This window comes from Pavona decussata, unplaced genomic scaffold, assembly GCF_977016875.1.
Source record: "Pavona decussata unplaced genomic scaffold, jaPavDecu1.1 SCAFFOLD_96, whole genome shotgun sequence".
Taxonomy (NCBI): Eukaryota; Metazoa; Cnidaria; class Anthozoa; order Scleractinia; family Agariciidae; genus Pavona; species Pavona decussata.
In genome coordinates, this window is record NW_028145513.1 from 498,511 (window position 1) to 518,401 (window position 19,891).

The 19,891-nt window shown below is 37.2% G+C and overlaps 3 protein-coding genes across 5 annotated transcripts in view; 1 reads left to right on the top strand and 2 right to left on the bottom strand.

Moving 5' to 3' along the window:
- The window catches only part of LOC146472790 (cleavage stimulation factor subunit 3-like), a 28,290-nt gene extending 20,641 nt beyond the window's left edge, over nucleotides 1-7,649 (top strand). Inside the window, exons 20-26 of the mRNA XM_085118988.1 lie at nucleotides 197-260; nucleotides 569-665; nucleotides 3,463-3,561; nucleotides 4,146-4,287; nucleotides 4,712-4,803; nucleotides 6,091-6,163; nucleotides 6,762-7,649. Of these exons, the coding sequence (XP_084975114.1) occupies nucleotides 197-260; nucleotides 569-665; nucleotides 3,463-3,561; nucleotides 4,146-4,287; nucleotides 4,712-4,803; nucleotides 6,091-6,163; nucleotides 6,762-6,946 (752 nt within the window). The 3' untranslated portion in view covers nucleotides 6,947-7,649. The remainder of the gene's footprint in view (nucleotides 1-196; nucleotides 261-568; nucleotides 666-3,462; nucleotides 3,562-4,145; nucleotides 4,288-4,711; nucleotides 4,804-6,090; nucleotides 6,164-6,761) is intronic.
- On the bottom strand, nucleotides 7,181-9,822 carry LOC146472791 (BLOC-1-related complex subunit 5-like). The gene has a single exon (XM_085118999.1). It carries the CDS (start codon nucleotides 9,701-9,703, stop codon nucleotides 9,083-9,085), a length of 621 nt encoding a protein of 206 aa, XP_084975125.1. The 5' UTR covers nucleotides 9,704-9,822; the 3' UTR covers nucleotides 7,181-9,082.
- Nucleotides 9,823-10,388: 566 nt separating this feature from the next.
- LOC146472792 (sodium- and chloride-dependent GABA transporter 1-like) overlaps nucleotides 10,389-19,891 on the bottom strand; it is a 46,129-nt gene continuing 36,626 nt past the window's right edge. For all 3 annotated transcript variants that reach the window (XM_085118996.1, XM_085118995.1, XM_085118997.1), the window contains exons 10-16: nucleotides 19,053-19,165; nucleotides 18,208-18,339; nucleotides 15,290-15,389; nucleotides 13,857-13,957; nucleotides 12,980-13,150; nucleotides 12,313-12,420; nucleotides 10,389-11,193 (exon numbers count right to left, since the gene is read on the bottom strand). In XM_085118996.1, the coding sequence (XP_084975122.1) occupies nucleotides 11,161-11,193; nucleotides 12,313-12,420; nucleotides 12,980-13,150; nucleotides 13,857-13,957; nucleotides 15,290-15,389; nucleotides 18,208-18,339; nucleotides 19,053-19,165 (758 nt within the window). In that variant the 3' untranslated portion in view covers nucleotides 10,389-11,160. The remainder of the gene's footprint in view (nucleotides 11,194-12,312; nucleotides 12,421-12,979; nucleotides 13,151-13,856; nucleotides 13,958-15,289; nucleotides 15,390-18,207; nucleotides 18,340-19,052; nucleotides 19,166-19,891) is intronic.

The window sequence follows — 19,891 nt, forward strand, 5'->3', positions numbered from 1 at the left end:
AATTATCTGAAATTATACCATTGCAAGTTAATCTGCAAATAAGTTTTATAGTATGTTAGCAACAATAATCATGAAGCATTTATTTTTTCCAAGCAGCCATTGATCACTAGGCCAGGAAAATTGATTGAAGTTGTTAATATTTTCTTTTTCTTGTTAATTTAGCACTTAGTTAATGTTCATGGTTTCTTTGTCGCAGATGATAACAATACAAGAGTACTGTTTGAGAAAGTTCTGAGCTCCATGCCAAAAGAACAAGCAAGGTTTGCATGATCACTATATAAACCCAATTCATACATCAATTCATTCATTCATTTGAATTTTTTGTGATTTGAAGAACATAGCTATCTGCAAAACGTTTTTAATTAAACCTGTAGTATATTTTAGTAAAAAGGTAAAATTTAATGGGCAAAGTAGGGAAGTGAAGAAGGAAGCTATCCTAAAGGCACCCTCACTGCTCTATTCCAATATTAATGCTAAGCAGCAGCATCTAGCAGACAGCACAGTCTACTTATATGATAATTTTTGCTTTCCCTTCTGATCTGCAACTTTTAATATTATTTTTCTTCAGCGATGTGTGGGGTAAATTTCTGGAATTTGAATCCACCTGTGGTGACTTGGCCAGCTTAGTCAAGGTGGAGAATAGGAAACTGGAAGTCTACAAAGAGGTAAAATTAGCTGGGCAGCTTGATTTGGATTCAGTATAAGATTCTACTCATGAATATGACTTTAATTTGATCACTTGCAAACCTGAAGGATTAATAAGTTTGACAATTAACTTGAAAGGAGACATATAACATTTTTTAATTTTAATTAGTCTTTCAATGGAATGGGACAAAGAAAAATGTAAGTTCCCCTTGATGGCAACCAAACACAATTATACCAATAATGCAATATACCACCGACATTCCATCCCACCAGTACTGGGGAAGGTGATGGGTTCAAGACCAGTCAGAGAGTCACATTTTTTCATTATCCTTAATGCTCCTGGCATAATGAATACTACATCTTTCTTATTGTCATGATTGACAACTTGAAAGAACTTTCTTACTCATCAAAAAGATTATGTAGTCAAATTCCCTGTTAGTGGACTCACAAATAAAAGACTGTGTTCAGGTGAGTGATAAAAATCTGCGAGTCAGCGAGCCATGCGAGCCAAGGTGTGAGCCATGCGAGCCATGCGAGCCATGCGAGCCATGCGAGCCGTGCGAGCCATGCGAGCCATGCGAGCCGTGCGAGCCATGCGAGCCATGCGAGCCGTGCGAGCCATGCGAGCCACGCGAGTCATGCGAGCCACAGTATAAATGTTACGAATTTTTATTTGTTGTATAAGAACAAGAACAAGAGCATCGGAACAAGATGAATAACATCGCAATATTTAATTCTTACAATGGGACAATGCAAACCATCATATTTCAGTTTTTTGTTAATTGACGTGTCAGGACTGATTGTTAGTGTCATCATAGTTAGTAGAGGGGACTCTACTAACAATCTTGTAAGGTATGATAAATGAGTACTCAAAGATGAGCGAAGTCAATATTGTCGCACTAAATCCAATTTGAAAAGAAGCAGCGTAACAGAAGCATTTGCCGTCAGCTGGTGAGTCGAATGCTATCTCTTTTTTTTTTATTTTTTTTTTTTATTATTGAATAAATTTATTGACAGAGACCACTTTAAATACAATAGTACTTGCGGACTTACAATACACAATACTACAATATAACGCCACCAACTTAATAACTAATAGAAAACTTATAGACGTTAAGCTTTACTATACAACAATACCTACAATACAACACTTCTAACTTAGATATTAATCGAAAAATGGAAAAAAAAAACTTATTGACTACAATTTTAACATTCATGATGTAATATAATATATAGTATCCGGTAGTCAGCAAATTATGTTTAACTAACTCTAGCTATCATAAATAAAGTTCCATTTATCATAGAATTCTTTGAGCGTGTTATTCTTCATACTAATGTATTTTTCTGTTTGTAATTTGATATTTACTTTTGCTAGAAAGTTGGTTATGTTGGGAAGAACTCCATTCCTTCTGCAATCCCACAGGAACAATTTGCCGATGATTATCAAATAATTTAGCAGGGGGCATTTTGAGGAGATGACTCCAAGAAGAACATCTTGTGAATTGAGACTTATTTGTTGATTTGTTACCTGGAGAAAATATAATTCAAAGGCTTCCCAAAACTTTCGTGAATAACGGCAGTGAAACATAAGATGGTACAAAGTTTCGTTTTCATGACTGCAGAAAGAGCAATAACGATTTTCAGTATAACCGATTTTATACAATTTATCGTTGGTGTATCGTTCGAAACCAGCCTCTGCCACTCTAGTGGCGAGTTTTGAAGAAAGACTTGTCTAAGGGAAAGGACAACCACAAGCAGCAGTCAGCCAACCGACAGAGTGCTGATAACTCTGATTCACTAAAGACCAAACCTGTTAAAATGGCGCGATTTACTCACCATTCTTGACGCCAACACACGGAGATCGAAGTGCTGTTCTTTTCTTTTTTTTTTTTTTTTCTTGAATGAAGTTCCACGTGGATATCAATGAATGACAGTTGTCAATAGATACCTATTCGAGTAGCGGTGCAGCCGTATGTTTTTCTCGGATTTTTTGTTTTTTTCTGAAGTCTTGAACCTTAATAAATCTTTGCGTATAGTTTTTATTTTTTTGCGCATCTTGGGCGATTTTGAATGGCAAAATTCTCTCCAAAATTATAACAAAAACGAAAACAAAAAAAAACAAAGAAAAAAAATTCGTCCAAAATTTTCTCACGCGAATGTAAATAAAACAAATAAAAATTCTTAACATTTGCACTGTGGCTCGCATGACTCGCATGACTCGCATGACTCGCATGACTCGCGTGACTCGCATGGCTCGCACGGTGGCTCGCATGGCTCGCTGGCTCGCAGATTTCGCAGACCCTGTTCAGGTGCTTTCTTAAGAAAGTTGCCCACCTCTAAAGCTGGCGATACAATAGGTAATATTATTCGCTGATGGGGGCAAATTTAGTCACCAATTGATGCGGACACACTTGGTGATTTTTTTCACCGATCATGACGATGTGGCACTTTAATCTTGTACCCTGGCTCCATTTTGAAAAGTCGTGACAAAATGCCCAACCTGTTTGGTTGACTTTATTGGTGATTCACAGCGATGGGGATAGAAAATTGCAGGAACGGGCACTGTATTAATAGAGGAATGCTGGTGAATTTAATCACCAATATCAAAGATGCCTGATATCAGAGATTTTTTACGCCCATCATGGCGATCACAGAAAATTGCAATCTTTGCACCGGCCACACTTGGCGATTTTCGCTGATGGCTGCTATTGTGGTATAAAATCGCGCAGTGTGTCACCTGTTAATGACTTGTGTCCACCAGAAATATGTCTCATTATTTTCTACCATTTGTTAGAATTTTCTCTGTTAAATTGGTAGGAATTGGAGAGCCATGAAACTTCACTGCTTGTTGACCGATACAAGTACCTGGACCTCTTTCCTTGTACTCCCCTGGAACTTAAAATCATGGGCTATGTGGTGAGTTGTCCAGTTAAGTTACTGTCCTTGGAAAAGTAGGTCTGGGTGCTTAATTTCAAAGCTTGTAGTTTTGCTTTTTGACTCATGCGGTGAATTTAATGTTTTGTTGCATTTTTGCCTCATACTTTAGTTCTGACTTCTAACCTCACTGAGCATGAATTAGTTATCATGGTCAGCTCTTGACTCAGTAAGATACCTGAAGTAAACATGGGCTCTAGTGTAGTACCCATTGGAGGTGTACAGTATTGAAACTTTTGGGATTTTCTCTTTAGACAGAGAATTTGAAGCTTTAATGTAATATTAACTTAATGTTATATTTGCATTTGAAAACAAAGATATGACTGCGATGCAAGATCAAATAGTACAATATTGATCATGGTGGTTGCAAGTGAATTATAGTTTGCTGTTATTAATTGAAGACCCACTACAGCTTCAGTGGGTGCTAATGGTCTTATTGAAAGCAATGCTTGGTTAATTCTCAGTCTTGAGGATATGTTAAATCTTCTCTGCTCTGAATATCTTTTTTCTGGTGTTAAATACTAACAAGGTTCATCTGCACAATGTTTTACGTGTCCCTGTTGTAGGGCTCCACAAGACAGAGCAGTAGTTTGCCAAACATTCTTTCCTCTGTAACGACTCAAGATGAACAGATTGAAGAAAAACCAGTTAAATTCCCTCGACCAGACACATCACAGATGACACCATTCAAACCAACAGCAGGGGCTGGTAAGGATAACATGTATAACTAATGCAAAATTAATGCTATTCAAAGGAACTCTTAAAATATGCAGGCAAATGAACACATCTTACAATTTAATGTAATGTTTTTGTGAAATTGTTTGGTTGTTAGTAAAGTTACTCTATAATGGTGGTGCACAGAACTATCATCAACTGCTTTTGGCGAGAATGGAAATGTAAGAATTCAAAAACATATGGCCAAATTATATCATTTTTTTCATTATTTCTGTAGCTGGGTCTTAGTATCTTTCTTAATTAAGCTGTACTTTAAAAGTGTGCAGTATTATTTTGTTTCTTTCAACCATTATATCTAATGGTCATTGTGTTAAAAAATGTTTTAGCAACCTTTGACCAAAAAACTGTAACCTTGTGTCAGGCTGGAAAACCTCAAATATTCTATTATTTCTTGTAGTTGGAGTTCATTCTGTGCCTGGTGGAGTCTTTCCAGTTCCTCCTGCAGCACAACATCTTATGACCCTGTTGCCTCCTCCAACTTGCTTTCAGGTATTAATACTCAATTATTTTAAGAGCAAATGGTTTAAAGATTATTCCGGGACTATAATAAATGTATTGGTTATTTAATGATGTTAACTTTATAGGAGTGACATTGTTTTATATCTATATATCTATATATATTGTGTAGTTTGGTACGTGGGCTGTCTCTGGGGTATGTGGGGGCTCATGGCTTGGTTGCCAGCCAAGGTTCTTTCTGGGGTGGTTTGCCATCTTGGCATTGAGGTTTTACCATTGGTCTTAGCACTTTACTGGGGGGTGAGGGGGTTAATTGATATGAAAAAGGACAGATATTAATTTTGGCACTTTTCTTCATACCCATCCCAACTTCTGATTTCCATGAGACTGACAGAAGTGTTGGGGTGTCCTGAATGCTGATACCATTTTAGTAATTGTAACAACATTGCCAAAACCCAGGAAAATAGTTTGGCAAAATATTTGGGAAAAGACTAGTTCTAATGTTACTGGAAGCTGGTTCATGGCTCTATTGACTTCTATGAGGCCAAAGGAAGGAGCCTCGTGTTGGTGATGATGTCATCTGCCTCTGCAAAATCTGCGGAGGATGCCAGATACGCATCCCAAGATCCATTCATTCAATGTACCTTGGCCCATACAATCTGGCGACTGCAATCTGTATTAGGAAATACGTGTGCATTCTTTCTACGTTGAACGCAAATTTAATTGGAGCTTAAACAGTGCTTGTTGGTGTACTTTGACCATGTAAAAACAGTTAAGTAGATTGACCACTTGTATTTGTATAATTTACAAAATTGGCAAAGATATTCCTGTATATTTGACATTTAAATATCTGGCAGTTTTAGTCATAAAAATGGCCGGTTCAAATTGACATTGTCATAGCTGGGGAAATGGACTGTGGATTGCATCTCTTTAAACATCCCTGAGTTCTCCTGTTACATCAGATTCTGCAGTCAGATTACCATGCACTGTGAAAATCTGACATGACTTTTGTGGTCTTTATCAGAAATACCAGTGCGATATTAACCAGCAGATGGGCTGAGTTGCTTTCTTTACCAATTTAATAAAGATTGTGCTGCCCTCTTTGTTGAACATGTAGTTATAAATCCCAGTAGTAAATGATTTGTTATTAGCTTCTCAGGCAGTAAATACAAAGCACAGTGGATCTTTCCGGGGGACTCGATAAAATCCTCTTGTCTATTTTGGTCACTGAGTACAATGAGAATGAAATTGAGAATAGTTACCAGAGGAGTTAAATTCACTGCCTGGATTAAATCATCCTGAGTTTTGGTGTATGTGCAGGGTCCGTTTGTGATGATAGAAGACTTCATCAGGCTAACATTGGAATGCCAAATACCCGATCTTCCACCCTCAGGTTTGTGAGAATTTTAGTCTTAATTCAAATGCTTTGTGAACCTTTTTGAGTACAAGTGCTGAGCCTTATGCTTGGATTGGCACCTTGAAAAAGCTCTGGTGTTCAGGAAGCTGTTGTTGTTGCAGCAATAACATCATCCAAACTTAGAAATTCTGTGGGTCACGGCAGCTATTTTTCTGGAGCGGTTTTCCGTTTCAACTTTAGAAACTTGATATTCCATTTCGAATATTCTGTTTATCATGAGATTCTAAGGCCCCAGTTGTAATATAACTGATTCAAATATACTTTGCTGAGGCACAAAAGTTAATACATGTATGCATCAGCATATAAAAGCCATGATTATTTGTTTTTAGTTACTCACAGAGCAAAATATCATGAAAGATGATCAACCATTAATAACTACATCATATGACTATTTTATTTTCTCCTGCCCGACCCTCCCCCCTCCCCCAAATATTTACCCCAGAGCATAACTGAATCACCCCGTATTATTTAATATATGGTAACGCAAGGTTTGGTTTTGCTTTGTTTGTTTGTTTGTTTGTTTGTTTCTTTTTTGCATTATTTTGAGTGGCTTAATTGTGTGTTGTGCCAACAGGCCTACCAGACACTGAGGTCCCTGTGAATGGAGTCGAGGGGAGTGAAGATAACATGGAAGTTGAGCAGACCAAACGTGGCATCAAGCGACCAGGAACAGATCATGAAAGTGATGACGAGAGTTCCTCTGCTGCACCTCCTGTAAATGACATCTACAGAAGCCGCCAACAGAAGAGAGTGCATTAGTTGCATCATGTCAATCTGTTGTACATACAATCACTGAAGCACCAAAGCATCTTGAACCGTTCCCTCCCACCCCTGTGAATAAACACCCCTCTCTTTCTTGCACTTTTTCATACCCACATGCCCTCTCTGTAAAGGCCTTGTTGGCTTGCCACAAGAACTGGGCCTAAAGTTTTCCTTATCACATACAGGCTATTGTTCCATACTGCTAAGCCTTGACTTAGCCTGGTTCCGATCTTTTTATTCTGTGGATGAACTTCTACAGTGTAACCATGCAAAGGAACTTTTTCTAGTTCTTCATGATCAGTAGTTCTTACCTATAATATAATGCTGTGTGTTTTTGGTAGTTTTCAAAATGAAATAATTTGGGCAGTATGAATAGTAAGGCGTGAACTTGTGGAATGTACAGATAGGTTGGACCTAGCAGTAGCAGTAATTTAAATGTACAGCTAGCACATTCACTTACATCTGGTTGTATACGAGTGTGTAAAACCATTCTACTACGAAAGCAGTAACTTTTAATGCCACTGATAGCGACCTGTATTAAAGTGTTTTTACCTCCCCCTACTGGTTGCTGATGTTCTTAACAGCATTTCCGTAAAAAATGCATGTTTTCTTGGCTGCATGAGAGTCAAATCTTGAACCAAATAAGTTATGGAACTTGTAATTATAAAAGGAAAAGTTGATGAATAAATTGTCATGTCCATTTGTAGTGTTAATACACTGTCTCACACACCTAAGCCCTAAATTCTTGTAAACACATATAAATCTCCTTTATGTCCTCACTAGTTGAGAGGATTTTTTAAACTTCCAACACATTTCATCTTTGGTGATCAATTCCTTTATTCTCATAACCTCTATGTTTGATCAAGTTGTGATTCTGTAAGGAGACTAGTTAGTTGGCAATCATTGATTATATTTTTGGGATTTAATATTAAGTTCACCCTTTACAAGCTAAAAAAAAATGAGACAGATATTAAGGAGAGGGACACAACCAAAAAGTGCCCAAGACACCATCCAAGAGAGTTGCAAAACAAAATAGTTTAACTGTCCTTAACATACAAATATGACTATGGACCCTTTAATAATTTTTATTTGACTTCAGTTATGGTATTAAAAAACCCTCCAAAATATATATGAGTAAAAATATGTATGCCCCCCCCCCTTATTACAGAATTTAGAGTTCCTTTGGCCCAACTCGTTTACGCATTTTGGGCTGTCCAAAGAATAGGTTAAAATTACTCAACCTTGTTCCCAGTCTCTCTCTTCTTCCTGCTACTGGGGGCAGGAAGAAGAAAGGACCAGGAAAAAAGTTTTGTTATCTTTGAATAAAAAAGGAACTATCATTACTCAGTCATGCCTCAAATAAGTTTGTAATCACCCCAATGTTGATGTATAATATAAGGAGCACATTACTAGGAGCCCCTAAAATTTTGTATTAACTCCTTGAGTCCTGCTTTTCCCATGAAAAGGTATGATGATGATGATGACAATAATTATTATTTGTCATTGCTTTTCTTTGATTGAGTATTTGAACCATGGGTATTCCAAAGGTCCCCTGAGACCCAATCTAAAATTAAATCGACTTGGGAAAGGGTCGATTGAGGACGATTGAGCATTTCTGGAATATACCATATTTGTATTATCAACATTGAACTGGATCTATAAGCATTAATTTTTAAAAATGGTTGAGACACTTACTAAAATTTTCTGAAAAATAGTCTCTTAATATGAAAAGGGATAATATGAAAACAAATATTTGCATGTGAAATACGGAAATGGTCTATTGACTAGACTGGGCGTTTTTTGTGTCTTAGAGGAAATGAATTTGCCCTAATATGAGCTAGAAGCAAAAATGTTCATTTCATTCATTTCATAAAGAGATTTTCTGAAAAAATCTGCCTGTCAATAAATAGTTGTCATGGTAATGTATAGGTCAATTAATGCTAACCGATCCATTAAATTTTTCCCTGGTAAATTATTGAAAAAGTACTGAAGCTTCCGGGTATTTGCTCAAATATTAAAAAAGTTATTCTGGTTCAAAGTCGCCACAGGCAGAACCCCCCCTCGGTCTAGATAGGGTTAAAATAGACAGTAATAAATTATATAACAACATTAGTCTTTGAGGCACAGAACATTTCAGTTCTGTATACTGTATGGAGCTAGTGAAAACTCTTCCAAACGTTCACCCTCAGGCAGCACATTGTTTAGTCTTTCCATCATTGGTACAAGCCGTTTAAGATTTGCGTCGATTTTCTTAAGATTAGCGTTCATTTCCTCTACTTTTCTCAACTGCCCAGCCACATGAGAAAGTCTTTTATGTCTGTCGTTTACCCCACGTAGAATTGTCGCGCAGTAAACATCCATTTCTCGTATCCGTGATGACAGCATGTGCTGGTCAAAAGCCACAGCTTCAGCGCATTGCTTTAGGTGTTTTTCATACCTGGAACACAGCGAAAGGCAAGGACGGGGATCGAATTTATCGAAAAACTCCAACTCTCTCGCCGCAGGTACATTAACCGTGCCTCGCAGAAGCGGGTAATAGAATGGCAACTTGTTCAGGTGTCTTGTGTCCGGATCTTGGCTTTTCGAGACAATTTTAGGGTTCCCAGTCGGAGCATTAACCACCATGATGTCTTCGAGCGTGGCTCGAGATTTCGGCTTTGGTCTGTCGCCTTCTTTTTCCACAGAATACGCGCTATAAGGAACATTGGGATGGCCCATTTGACCCGCCAAACTACTGCTTTGATCTTGTCCCATTTTAAGATCTACTCATGATCGACTCATAATCTTTTAAGAAAAACTGAGTGCGTTAACTGATCGAGACTTTCAGTTCTCTTGGACGCCATCTTTGATTCACAGCAGGGTTCCAGTCTCTTTGCGGTCGACAACTGAAGGAAGGGGCTTGGGGTAGAGCGGAGCCGGGGGGCTGTGCGTTTCTCAATCAAAATTCATTATCAAAAATTCAATTTTTGATACTTCTTAAAAGTTTAAACATTTAAGGTTTTCCAAGATTAAGAAACACATTGAGTTAGTTTGTACGAAAAGCACTGAACCCGCGGCAATATGTAGAAAAGGGATAAGAAAATAATTACTTTTCGGTCCCATTTCAGATCTGTTTTCTAAAGTCTATACCCGTTGGTGTAAAATCCATGGCCGTTTTCAGGCTATCAGACAAATTAAGATGATTAAAATCTGTATCCTTTTTCAGACCAAGCCTTTGACACTTAAATAGTTACTTGTCAATGCAAACAATTCTTTGGGCACAGTGTTCAAAATTTACGGCTTAAAATGACTCCAAGTCTTTTCTCATAACTGAGGTAAACAGGTTCACTCTATAGTATTTCAATTCATATACAAAAAAAATCGTCTATAGTTTCCCTGATTCTATACAAGGACACCAAAAAGATTCAGGGAAACGATTATGATGGGACAATGAGCAAGCGCGTTTTTTTTTTTTTTTTTTTTGTATTTTATTAATTTTTTTGATTGCTAATACATTAAGTAGAAAATTGACATACATATTACATAAAATAAAATAAAAACATACACTAGTAACCCACAAATAAACCTTGCACTGCATATGAGCCCATAGTAAATGAAATATCAATGGTTTCCCTACTTCATTAAATGGGCACTTAATTTATTATGTGATTTGGCAATTTACTTTCGATTTGATACACTGAATCGATCTTTGACAAGAGGACCTGAAAGGACGGTTTTATACTGTTATTGTACAACAATAGACATATTGTTTCCAAATAGTTGTTAAATGATTCACCAATAGAAAATCCTCATCCCTTGTTAACATCAGAAAGCGATTGTACATGTATCCTTATATTGCTATCGCACCAAATAATCAGGTATGTTTAAAGTAGTTTAATATTAGGGCATGAAATGAGTAGATGTTCGAGGTATCATTCATCCATAGTGCTACAACAGAAGCAAATTGAGGAGTCGATTTTACCCATTCTTAAGGAGGCTGTTCGTTATTAGTTACTTATTGTTAAATATTAAAATATTTTATATTGAAACACTCTTGATCTTGTGTCTAAAGCTACTTTAAATGGCAGCTTATAGCTGGCGCAAAAGACTAGCTGGTATACACAGAAATTTAAAAACATGAGAATCATTCACTATTTGCTTTTCTGAAATTAATTTTAAATTTTTTCAAAGCCAGGCAATTTCTTATTAATATTCCAAGGGTTTCTACTCGCTCACAATTGAAACTTCGGAACCGCTGCTTGACGCTGAAAAATAGAAGTAAAATATCAAATTTAGTGAATTATATACCCCATGTAAGCTACATTCACCTGCCTCTCTCCAGCTATCCCGGCCTCCAGTTCGCTGTGACTCATAGAAAAACAGACGGAAATTCTGAGCTTAGAAACATTCACGTGATCAAACAACCCAATTGTCTGTTTTCGTATAGGATATTTTTTTTTAGAAAAGAGAGACTTTCTATCAAGAATTGAATTTCCAGAAATAAAACAAAACACAAAAATTCTTTAATATTCTGGAACGAAGTTAGACTTCTAATTACCAAATGATCTCTTCTTTCTTTTAGCGAAGTTTAGAGCTTCCATTTAGTCTCAGACATTTAATCATAATAAAACAACTTTCCTGCGCAAATTGTAGCTTTCAACATCGATTTAAAAACATCTATGGCTCTAGGGAAAGGTAAAGGTATACACCTTTCCGAAAAATACCATAGTTAATTTTGCGGTGTGTAATGATAGCCTCACATTCACAAAAAATGTACATGTATAAATTTTGCATCACTGATGGCATGTAAGAATGGAGGACTTATGGGCCTTTCCGAAAAATAACAATGTTCTGCGATGTGCAGAGATAGACTCGCATTCAGGAAATGTCTATAAACAGTCTAATTTGTTTTCACTTGCATGTGCAAGAGGATCAATGGAAGAATTCATGTCTACAAAGGAGATACATGCACGGATATCAAGGCTTAGCTTGAAATTCTATAGCAAGAGGAATTACGATGCCAGAGCAGGACAAAATGCCAAAGAGATGTTATTTTTGAGGTAGTTCATGGCTGTTTTCCATTCCATTTCATTCTTAGTTTGTAGATGTACGCATAATTGAGAGTCGGAATGCTGATGCATCCGCCAGCCGTAAAAACGTCTTTGAAATTAACGTAACTCTTTGAAACAGTACATCAACACCCTTCACCAAAATCTCTCCTGATCTATTTTTATTGGACCCTGATAACCTGTAGCTGCATTGTTTTCTAGGCTTTGGAGCAATTTTCTGTTGTTCGTTCTTTTTTACTCTTTATCAACCATGCATTTAAAAAGATGTTGCAAAAAAGCTAAAAATCTAAATAATGGAATAGGAATTTATACTACCTGACTGCTTATTCTTTGTCCCGTTAGCAAATTCTGCCGGGGGATTACTTCTCTTTCCTCAATCTCCTTAAATATACGTTCGTCGGGAAGCAACAATGATTTCAACCTCTGCAAATTTTCATTAAATTCGAGAAAGTAATCAGAAGATAAACACCTTGGAAATGTTCAAATCATGTATTTTAAGTAGCCTGGGGTATTCATTAAGCCTACATGTGTAACAGGTGTAGCCAGTCTCCTCATTTTTTCACACACCTTTCTAGCCCTTAGCCCCACCCTCCTCTCCCTTTCTCCCCCCGGAAATCTCCCATAAATTTCACTGTGACAAGCATCCAAACATAATATATCAGTCAAAATTTTATGGCCGCCAAATTTGATGCTCTCAATTTATAAAAAGTAGCTCTTTACTCTCCTGAACATAAAAAGATGCCCTCTTGATTAATATAACACTGTCTATTAAGTAAACATCAAGATACTGGTTAGACTAAAATGGAATTCAGAGAGACGCAAAAGCTCTTCAAGTCCAATACAGAACATTGCAAAGACAGTTATGTGACTTGAGTTTCCCCTCTCTCCCACCCCTCCCCCCTCTCTCTCTCACCCCTCCCCCGAATAAAAGAAAGAAAAGTGATCCAAAAACAATAGAGGTTAACTACTGTTAACTACTGACCTCTCTCACTGATGTGCCTGTGGAATGATAGTACTGAACAATTGCAAATGTTGGAACCATTGTCACAGAGGCAAGGGCAATAACCCAACCCACGATTTCAGCCCATCCAGGGTAAGGGTTTCCGCCATAGCTAACGCCGGTCCACTGAACCAAGCTAGCAACGATGATAATCTATCGGGAAAGGAAGTTAGAACGCACTGCGTTGATTTGGAGATGTTAATATGTAAAAACAGTTTCTTTCCGAGGAAGTAAGTAAGTGAGTGAGTGAGTGAGTGAGTGAGTGAGTGAGTGAGTGAGTGAGTGAGTGAGTGAGTGAGTGAGTGAGTGAGTGAGTGAGTGAGTGAGTGAGTGAGTGAGTGAGTGAGTGAGTGAGTGAGTAAGTAAGTAAGTAGTGGTACTCCACTTAGCTTAGAGCCACTTTGCAGGAAGCTCACTATAAACATAATATAAAAGTAAAGAAAAAATACTGACTAAATCAATATATTTGTACACAAAATGGACTTAAATTTAGAGGAAGTTCTCTATTGGTTTAGCGAACCTCGGTTTTCAGTTTCACTTGTTTTATCTATGTGAATTGTTTATAAAAGATTAACATGGCTGTTCTACCACTTGAAGCGGCTCATACAGCAGTGGGTACAGCTGAATTCGTTGTTTGAAAAATAAAACACTGAATCACTGAATACAAAAAGAAGAAGAAGAGGAAAAAAAAGAAAAAGAAATAGAAGAAAGAATGAGATTTCACTGATTTAAGAAAGTAATAAATCATACTTGAATGCGCTAATGTGAATCGTGAATAATAATTTTAAAATGTGTAAAACTTTTGCAAACCATCATTTCGAGGCATAATGTCCAGGTTTAAAGAATCAAATAACAATACCAGGTTAACGATTGGTGATATGTATTTCCAACAGACGAGGAAAAACATATTGGGACGTTTGCCAATCATCTTTTCAATCATTTCAGCGAATCTGTCAGTACCTAAAACAACAGGAATAAAACGCGAGAGAAATCTGAGCTCACACTACACCGCACCGAACATAACACAAGGTCTAGCTTACATATATTTAACAATTATTGCACGTGCGCGCGTTGGATATGAGATGATAAATAGCCAACGAGAGTGTTGCGCCGAGTTGGCTATCTTTCATCGAGAGCCCTCATTTGCTATCATCTCATATCCAACAAGCGCGAGTGTAATAATTGTTTAACAACTATTTTATCAACAACAATCAAGAAATTTTGCCAGATCTTGCTGATTTCGCTTTGCAAGAACAACCAGAAGACAATTTAATGGTCGCTATTTCTCGGGCATGGTACAATGGCTCATGAATCGTGGCCGCTAAGCCAATCAGATTCCTGGAATTCCATCATCCAATGATCCAGTTCAATAACAATGTCTTAATTTGTTTAAAATAACATTACAGTACATTACATCATTGAAGATTGAAACAAACGGACAACAAACAAACGAATTTATTCATACTGAAGTGGTTGTTGTTGCTGTTGTTTTTTCTCATGCACCAATTGATGGCTTGCACGTGACATCATAGCGGTCATGGAGGTGGACAGGAACAATGAGATTTGTCTCCTCTGAGAGTTACCCGTCATTTTTATGAAAACTTTATGAACAAAATTTCTTTTGTTTTGTCCACCAACATGGCGTCGATGCAAACCAAGTATGAACCAATGGACAAAGAAGAGCAAACAATGTTGTAGTTACAGTTTCTATATGTAAAGTGCTTTCCAAACTAAAATGTGGGGACGATATATGATAACTAATACTACACGGTTGAGCAAAAAAACATTAATGCTGGATAATTGACAGCCCTAACTGCAAAAGGTCCCAGACAGGAGAAGGCACTAAAAACCTTTTCATACTCGTGCCATTCTTAAAATACCAGGGAACTTAAGCAACGGCGACCGGCATCGAAAACGCCTTAAAACAATAGGTTAAATGAGCGAAAAGAATCGTTTTTCACGTGCGTTTTAAATTTGGTGTATTTCTTTGCCATCCTATGCAAGACAACAATGTAAAATGAGCAAATTCACGTTTTTGGGGGGATCGTTAAAACACGACAGTAAATCTTAACTTGATCGCCACGCCTACCAATTTGGTTTCTGCATGGGTAATTCGCCGTTTATGTAGAAGTTGAATATTTTCGTTGGCGTTGCCGTCGTCGCTACTTAAAAGGACTGTCAAATCTTAAGAAACTAAACAAAAAAGCGCGCTGCAGCATGGGCTCCTGCGCGCTGTTAAAAAAATTACAACATCGAGCTGAAGAAATTAATTATAGATAATCATAGACTCACCAACTAACCAGCCAATGATGGCTACTTCACAAAACCCGAGAAAAACAAGTGAGAAACCACCAGTTTGAATGTTGAATAGGTTGACAACGTACACACCACCCTAATAATTATGACAATAATGACTAATCATGATAATAATTATGATAATAATGACTAGATGTCAGTCTCCCAGCAATTTTAAGGAAACCACTGCGATGTACAATTTTTAAGAAAAACATTACAAGGCTTTTGGATAAATATTTCTATATAAACGTCTTATTGTTTATAGATAATCATTTGTAAACAACCTCGTTCCCAAGGCTTTTCCCTTCTCGTGTGGCACGAGAAGGGAAAAGCCCTGGGAACGAGGATGTTTTGTAAAATAGCTTTTAGGCTACTGCATGGTTTTTTTTTAGTATTTTTACTTTAACGGAGGACCTCTCAGAAAACCACGTTTTTACGTGACGGGCCCTTCCTCCTTGAAAATTATTTATTATTATTATTGTTACTATTATAAAATTACCATTATTATATTTAAAAAAAATTACTATTATTATTATTATTATTATTATTATTATTATTATTATTATTATTGTTATTATTATACAAACAAGAAGTGATTTAGAAAAGCATTTAACTATAAATGCTGATGAGTAGTAGTATTATTACAAAAGCACCTTTCGAGAATCATTTGCGTGAATAAAAATTTCCAATAATTTCAAATAGCGTTGTTAAATTATTTGTACAGAAAAATGTCACATGATCTGGTGTCAAAATTGCCGTGAAATAGCTTTTCAGTTTCAGTTAGTGTCACATGACCATGGTCAATAACACTGCAAGAAGGACCTTTATCAATTAATTCACGCGACTAGAAGGGTATTGTTAATATAGGCCATTTAGAAATGACCAGTAGACTTTTTAACAGAAACTAGAACTAAAATACAACGATACCTTTTCGATTTTAAGAGCGAAAAAATAAAAATTTTCATGTAATGAATGTTCATTTTTAAAAATTAACCAAAGGGGGTTAGCAGTCCTGAAAGGAAACCTCCACTCTTAAAATAATTTAACGTTAAATTGTTGAAATTACAATCTAATTTCAAATTTCGTTGGAAAACATGGAAATAATATTTGTTTGTCGGACAAAACAGAATTTGATTATCAGCTATTTTTCACTTTAAATTTTTTGGGCGCCGCCATCTTGGATTTCATGACATCATACACTGCTCACACAAAAGAACTTCTGCTTACTGACAATAGCGGCAAACGTATGACGTCATGAAATCCAAGATGGCGGCGCCCAGGAAATTTAAAATGAAAAATAGGCAATAACCATATCTAATTTTTAGCACACTTGTCTGTAACTTTTACTTTTAAAACTAAAATTTAGAGTTTGGGCACTATTGCCGACAATTTACCGTCAATTTGTTGTCGGAGTGGAGGTTGCTTTGAAGAAACTGGGGTATACTGTGCCGGTGGGGGACTGGAAACGAATCAGTGTGGTTTTGTCATGCTAACCTTTGAAGTTAGCTATCGATTATCTTCACAATGTGTAAATTACGTTATCAACTGATACTTTATCAAGTCAGGTGGACAAAACCACATATTGATTTAAAAGTAGGTTTCTCGAGGAATTTATTAATGTACGTGACATCGCTGGTCACGTAGCCTAAGAGCACAGAAAATTTCAAATCGATTTTACAATGTTAACAAAGTTAGTAGCCAAGCCTCAAACCGTTCAAAGCACAAACATGTACCTTGGACCTTTCAAGTCACATAGAAAATCCCGGCAGTTGCCGTAAGCTTTGCAGCTTGTGAATGATGACCATTGTGTACTCGTTGTAGACTTGCTTACTTTAATTACCGCACGTGGATAATTTTAGTATTTTTAGATTCTGCAACCTCTGAATAATGTACACTTGTTTTGGATTTCTTTACTTTTCTTCCTACACTGTAAATAGTTTAAGTATCTTAGATTGGTTTGTAGTAGATACGTGTCCTCAATTTTGCTACTGACATCGATACGTGAACAAAGTTTTTTATTAAATTTTTAACTTCAAAACTATAATAGGTCCTCTATCATTTTGCCCTTTTTATAATTAACCAGGTTTGGAAATTGGATTTCCTCCTGTTTAGCGAGTTTTCTCTTTAAAAAAGAAAGCAGACTTTGATGAAATATTTGAATGTGTGCTTTTTTACAATGGCGTAGAATCTCGATTTCTCGATCTCTATGGGAATACACTTATTAAATGGAGGTGTCGGTTGAGACTTCCAAAGGGCAATTTGTACAGTTTATAAACGTGGAAAATGAAATAAGAACGTTCTAAAGTATAAACACGACATTAAACTTAGTTTAGTTCTGTGTTTGTTTTATTGATTCGAGACTTGCAAGAGCAGTTAGACTCTCTCAGTATGACTGAGTATGAATGAGACAAACTGGACTGCGTGGAAAGTAAAATTGGATTGTGTGAAACTAAAGTGGATTTTTCAAAAGTATAAAATGGACTGGAAAATCCGATACTGAATGTCAAAGATTTTACTGGCCTGCAACCCTACAGGGTCATCGTAAGTTCTTTCCTACCCCCGGGAGGACTCCCAGTGTAAAAGTGATGGAGGTGATCGTCGTACCTTTTGGGGTTAAAATTCGTGGTCTGGTACTTCTACTCACCGGGGTGCTTAAGTCTAAAATAACTTCTTTCAGAGGTGTAATGGTACCTTTTAGTGTATCAAGCCGAAAATAATGAGAGGAAGCAAATGCCAGTCAACTGTTTTAGTACCTCTAAGGGGTAAAATATGTTTTGGGACCACCTCCCAAAAACAAGAATCCTGGTACCTTTGAGTGGTTCTTTTCAAATGATCATCCCCGTCACTTTTCTATGGTAGTCGCCCCGCAGGCTTCTTACCTTTTTGATTTACAATCGCCAATATAAAGTACCTACCTGTGCGCACATAGGGATGGCTAACAGGAACATCACAACACAGGCAGCGATCAGAAAATACGGCTTGTAACGATGGAGGTATTTGGGATACTCATCTGAAAGACCTGTAACGACGGACTCCACCAAGGCGAACTGTAAATGATGGCACAAGATCGAGAGAATGGTCGGACGAATAAAAAAAAACATCAGTTTTTAATGAATAACCGGGAGAGTAAATGTACTTGTCATTTTGAACTAATATAATGAAACATTTTTTGGCGCCCATGGCTGAGTTGCTCAAAGCGTGGTTAGCGCTAACGATTGGTTAAGAGGTATTAAAACCTATGGCTTGTCATAGTATTTAATCCGGGTTAGCGCTTACCATGCTTCGAACAACTGGGCCCAGAGTGCTTATTTCAGACAGGCGTTGACCAAAGCATCTAAAAAGTAGTAAAAAAAAAAAAACACCAAACAATCTTTTAGTTAACCTGTTAAAGTTATCTCAAGATAAATGCCAATTGTCGTTGTTACTCTCAAAACTGCCAGCATAGGAGGACTAGGAACACCATGCCACAGGCAGTTGAGGCGGATTCTGTTTTGTCTGTCCAAGATAAATTGGAAAAAATCGATCTTGATGTAGATGCAATTATTTCTTAAATTATTGTAATGACTGTTGACCACGTGTAATAATCTTCTGTATAGAATGGAAGGAAAGTAAGAAAATCCGCTGCCTGCTGAGTTACAAGAATGAGCGAGGTTAGAGTTCTGTGGAACTGACTTGATAGAAATTCAAAAGTCGCACTTGTGCTCCATCTCGTATGCACATCAGTGCACAGATCTAAAGATTTCTCTTTTGCATAAATTACCTGACTGTCCAAGCCAATAGTAAGAAGCATGAAAAAGAAAAGAATGGCCCACAAGGTGCTGAAAGGCATCTGAGCAATGGCTTCCGGATAAGTCACAAAGGCAAGTCCGAGACCTAAGAAGAAACAAACAAACAAACAAACAAATACTTGGTTCAGCAACTGTCAATTTCCGTTTCATTCGACTATTCCGTAAATCAACGTGGAACAGGCCTGGTTCATTCCCATACAACGTCTAATCTGCGTGCTGTCTTGTTTTTTTCCGGCGACAGCAAAAACCTCTTGCCCGACTGATTGTATCTCTCTTACCGGTATAAACGGTTGCTGTTGATCTTTAAGGAAGTCTAAAATATTCCGAGAATAGCCTTCTACATTGCCTAATAACCCTCCATATGAAAAATTTCTCTATCGACTGACATCCTGTTAAGGAAGAAGTATAGCAATTCCCTTTCCGCGTGGTGGAGGAGGAGGGGAGGGGGGGGGGGAGTGGGGGGGCTTTGCTTTGCGTGAAAGTTTATCGATCTGACCAAACGGCATGGCCACTGGCTCCTCCATTTTCTCCTCATTTTTTACTCTTGTATTGTTCCTCGCGAGGCGAGGGCCAAAGGCCCGAGCGTAGCGAGATTAATAAATTTGTTGGGCCGAGCCGGCCCGAGCGGAGCTAAGCCGCGCGAATTCGAGCGAAAAATATATTTATATGTATGTATGTATGTATGTATGTATGTATGTATGTATGTATGTATGTATGTATGTATGTATGTATGTATGTATGTATGTATGTATGTATGTATGTATGTATGTTTATATATTTCGTTGAAGGGGTCCGCAATGTTGCCTAGCAA

Excerpts from the sequence above, each read along its gene's own strand:
- LOC146472791 (XM_085118999.1), bottom strand. The coding sequence starts at position 9,703 with ATGGGACAAGATCAAAGCAGTAGTTTGGCGGGTCAAATGGGCCATCCC.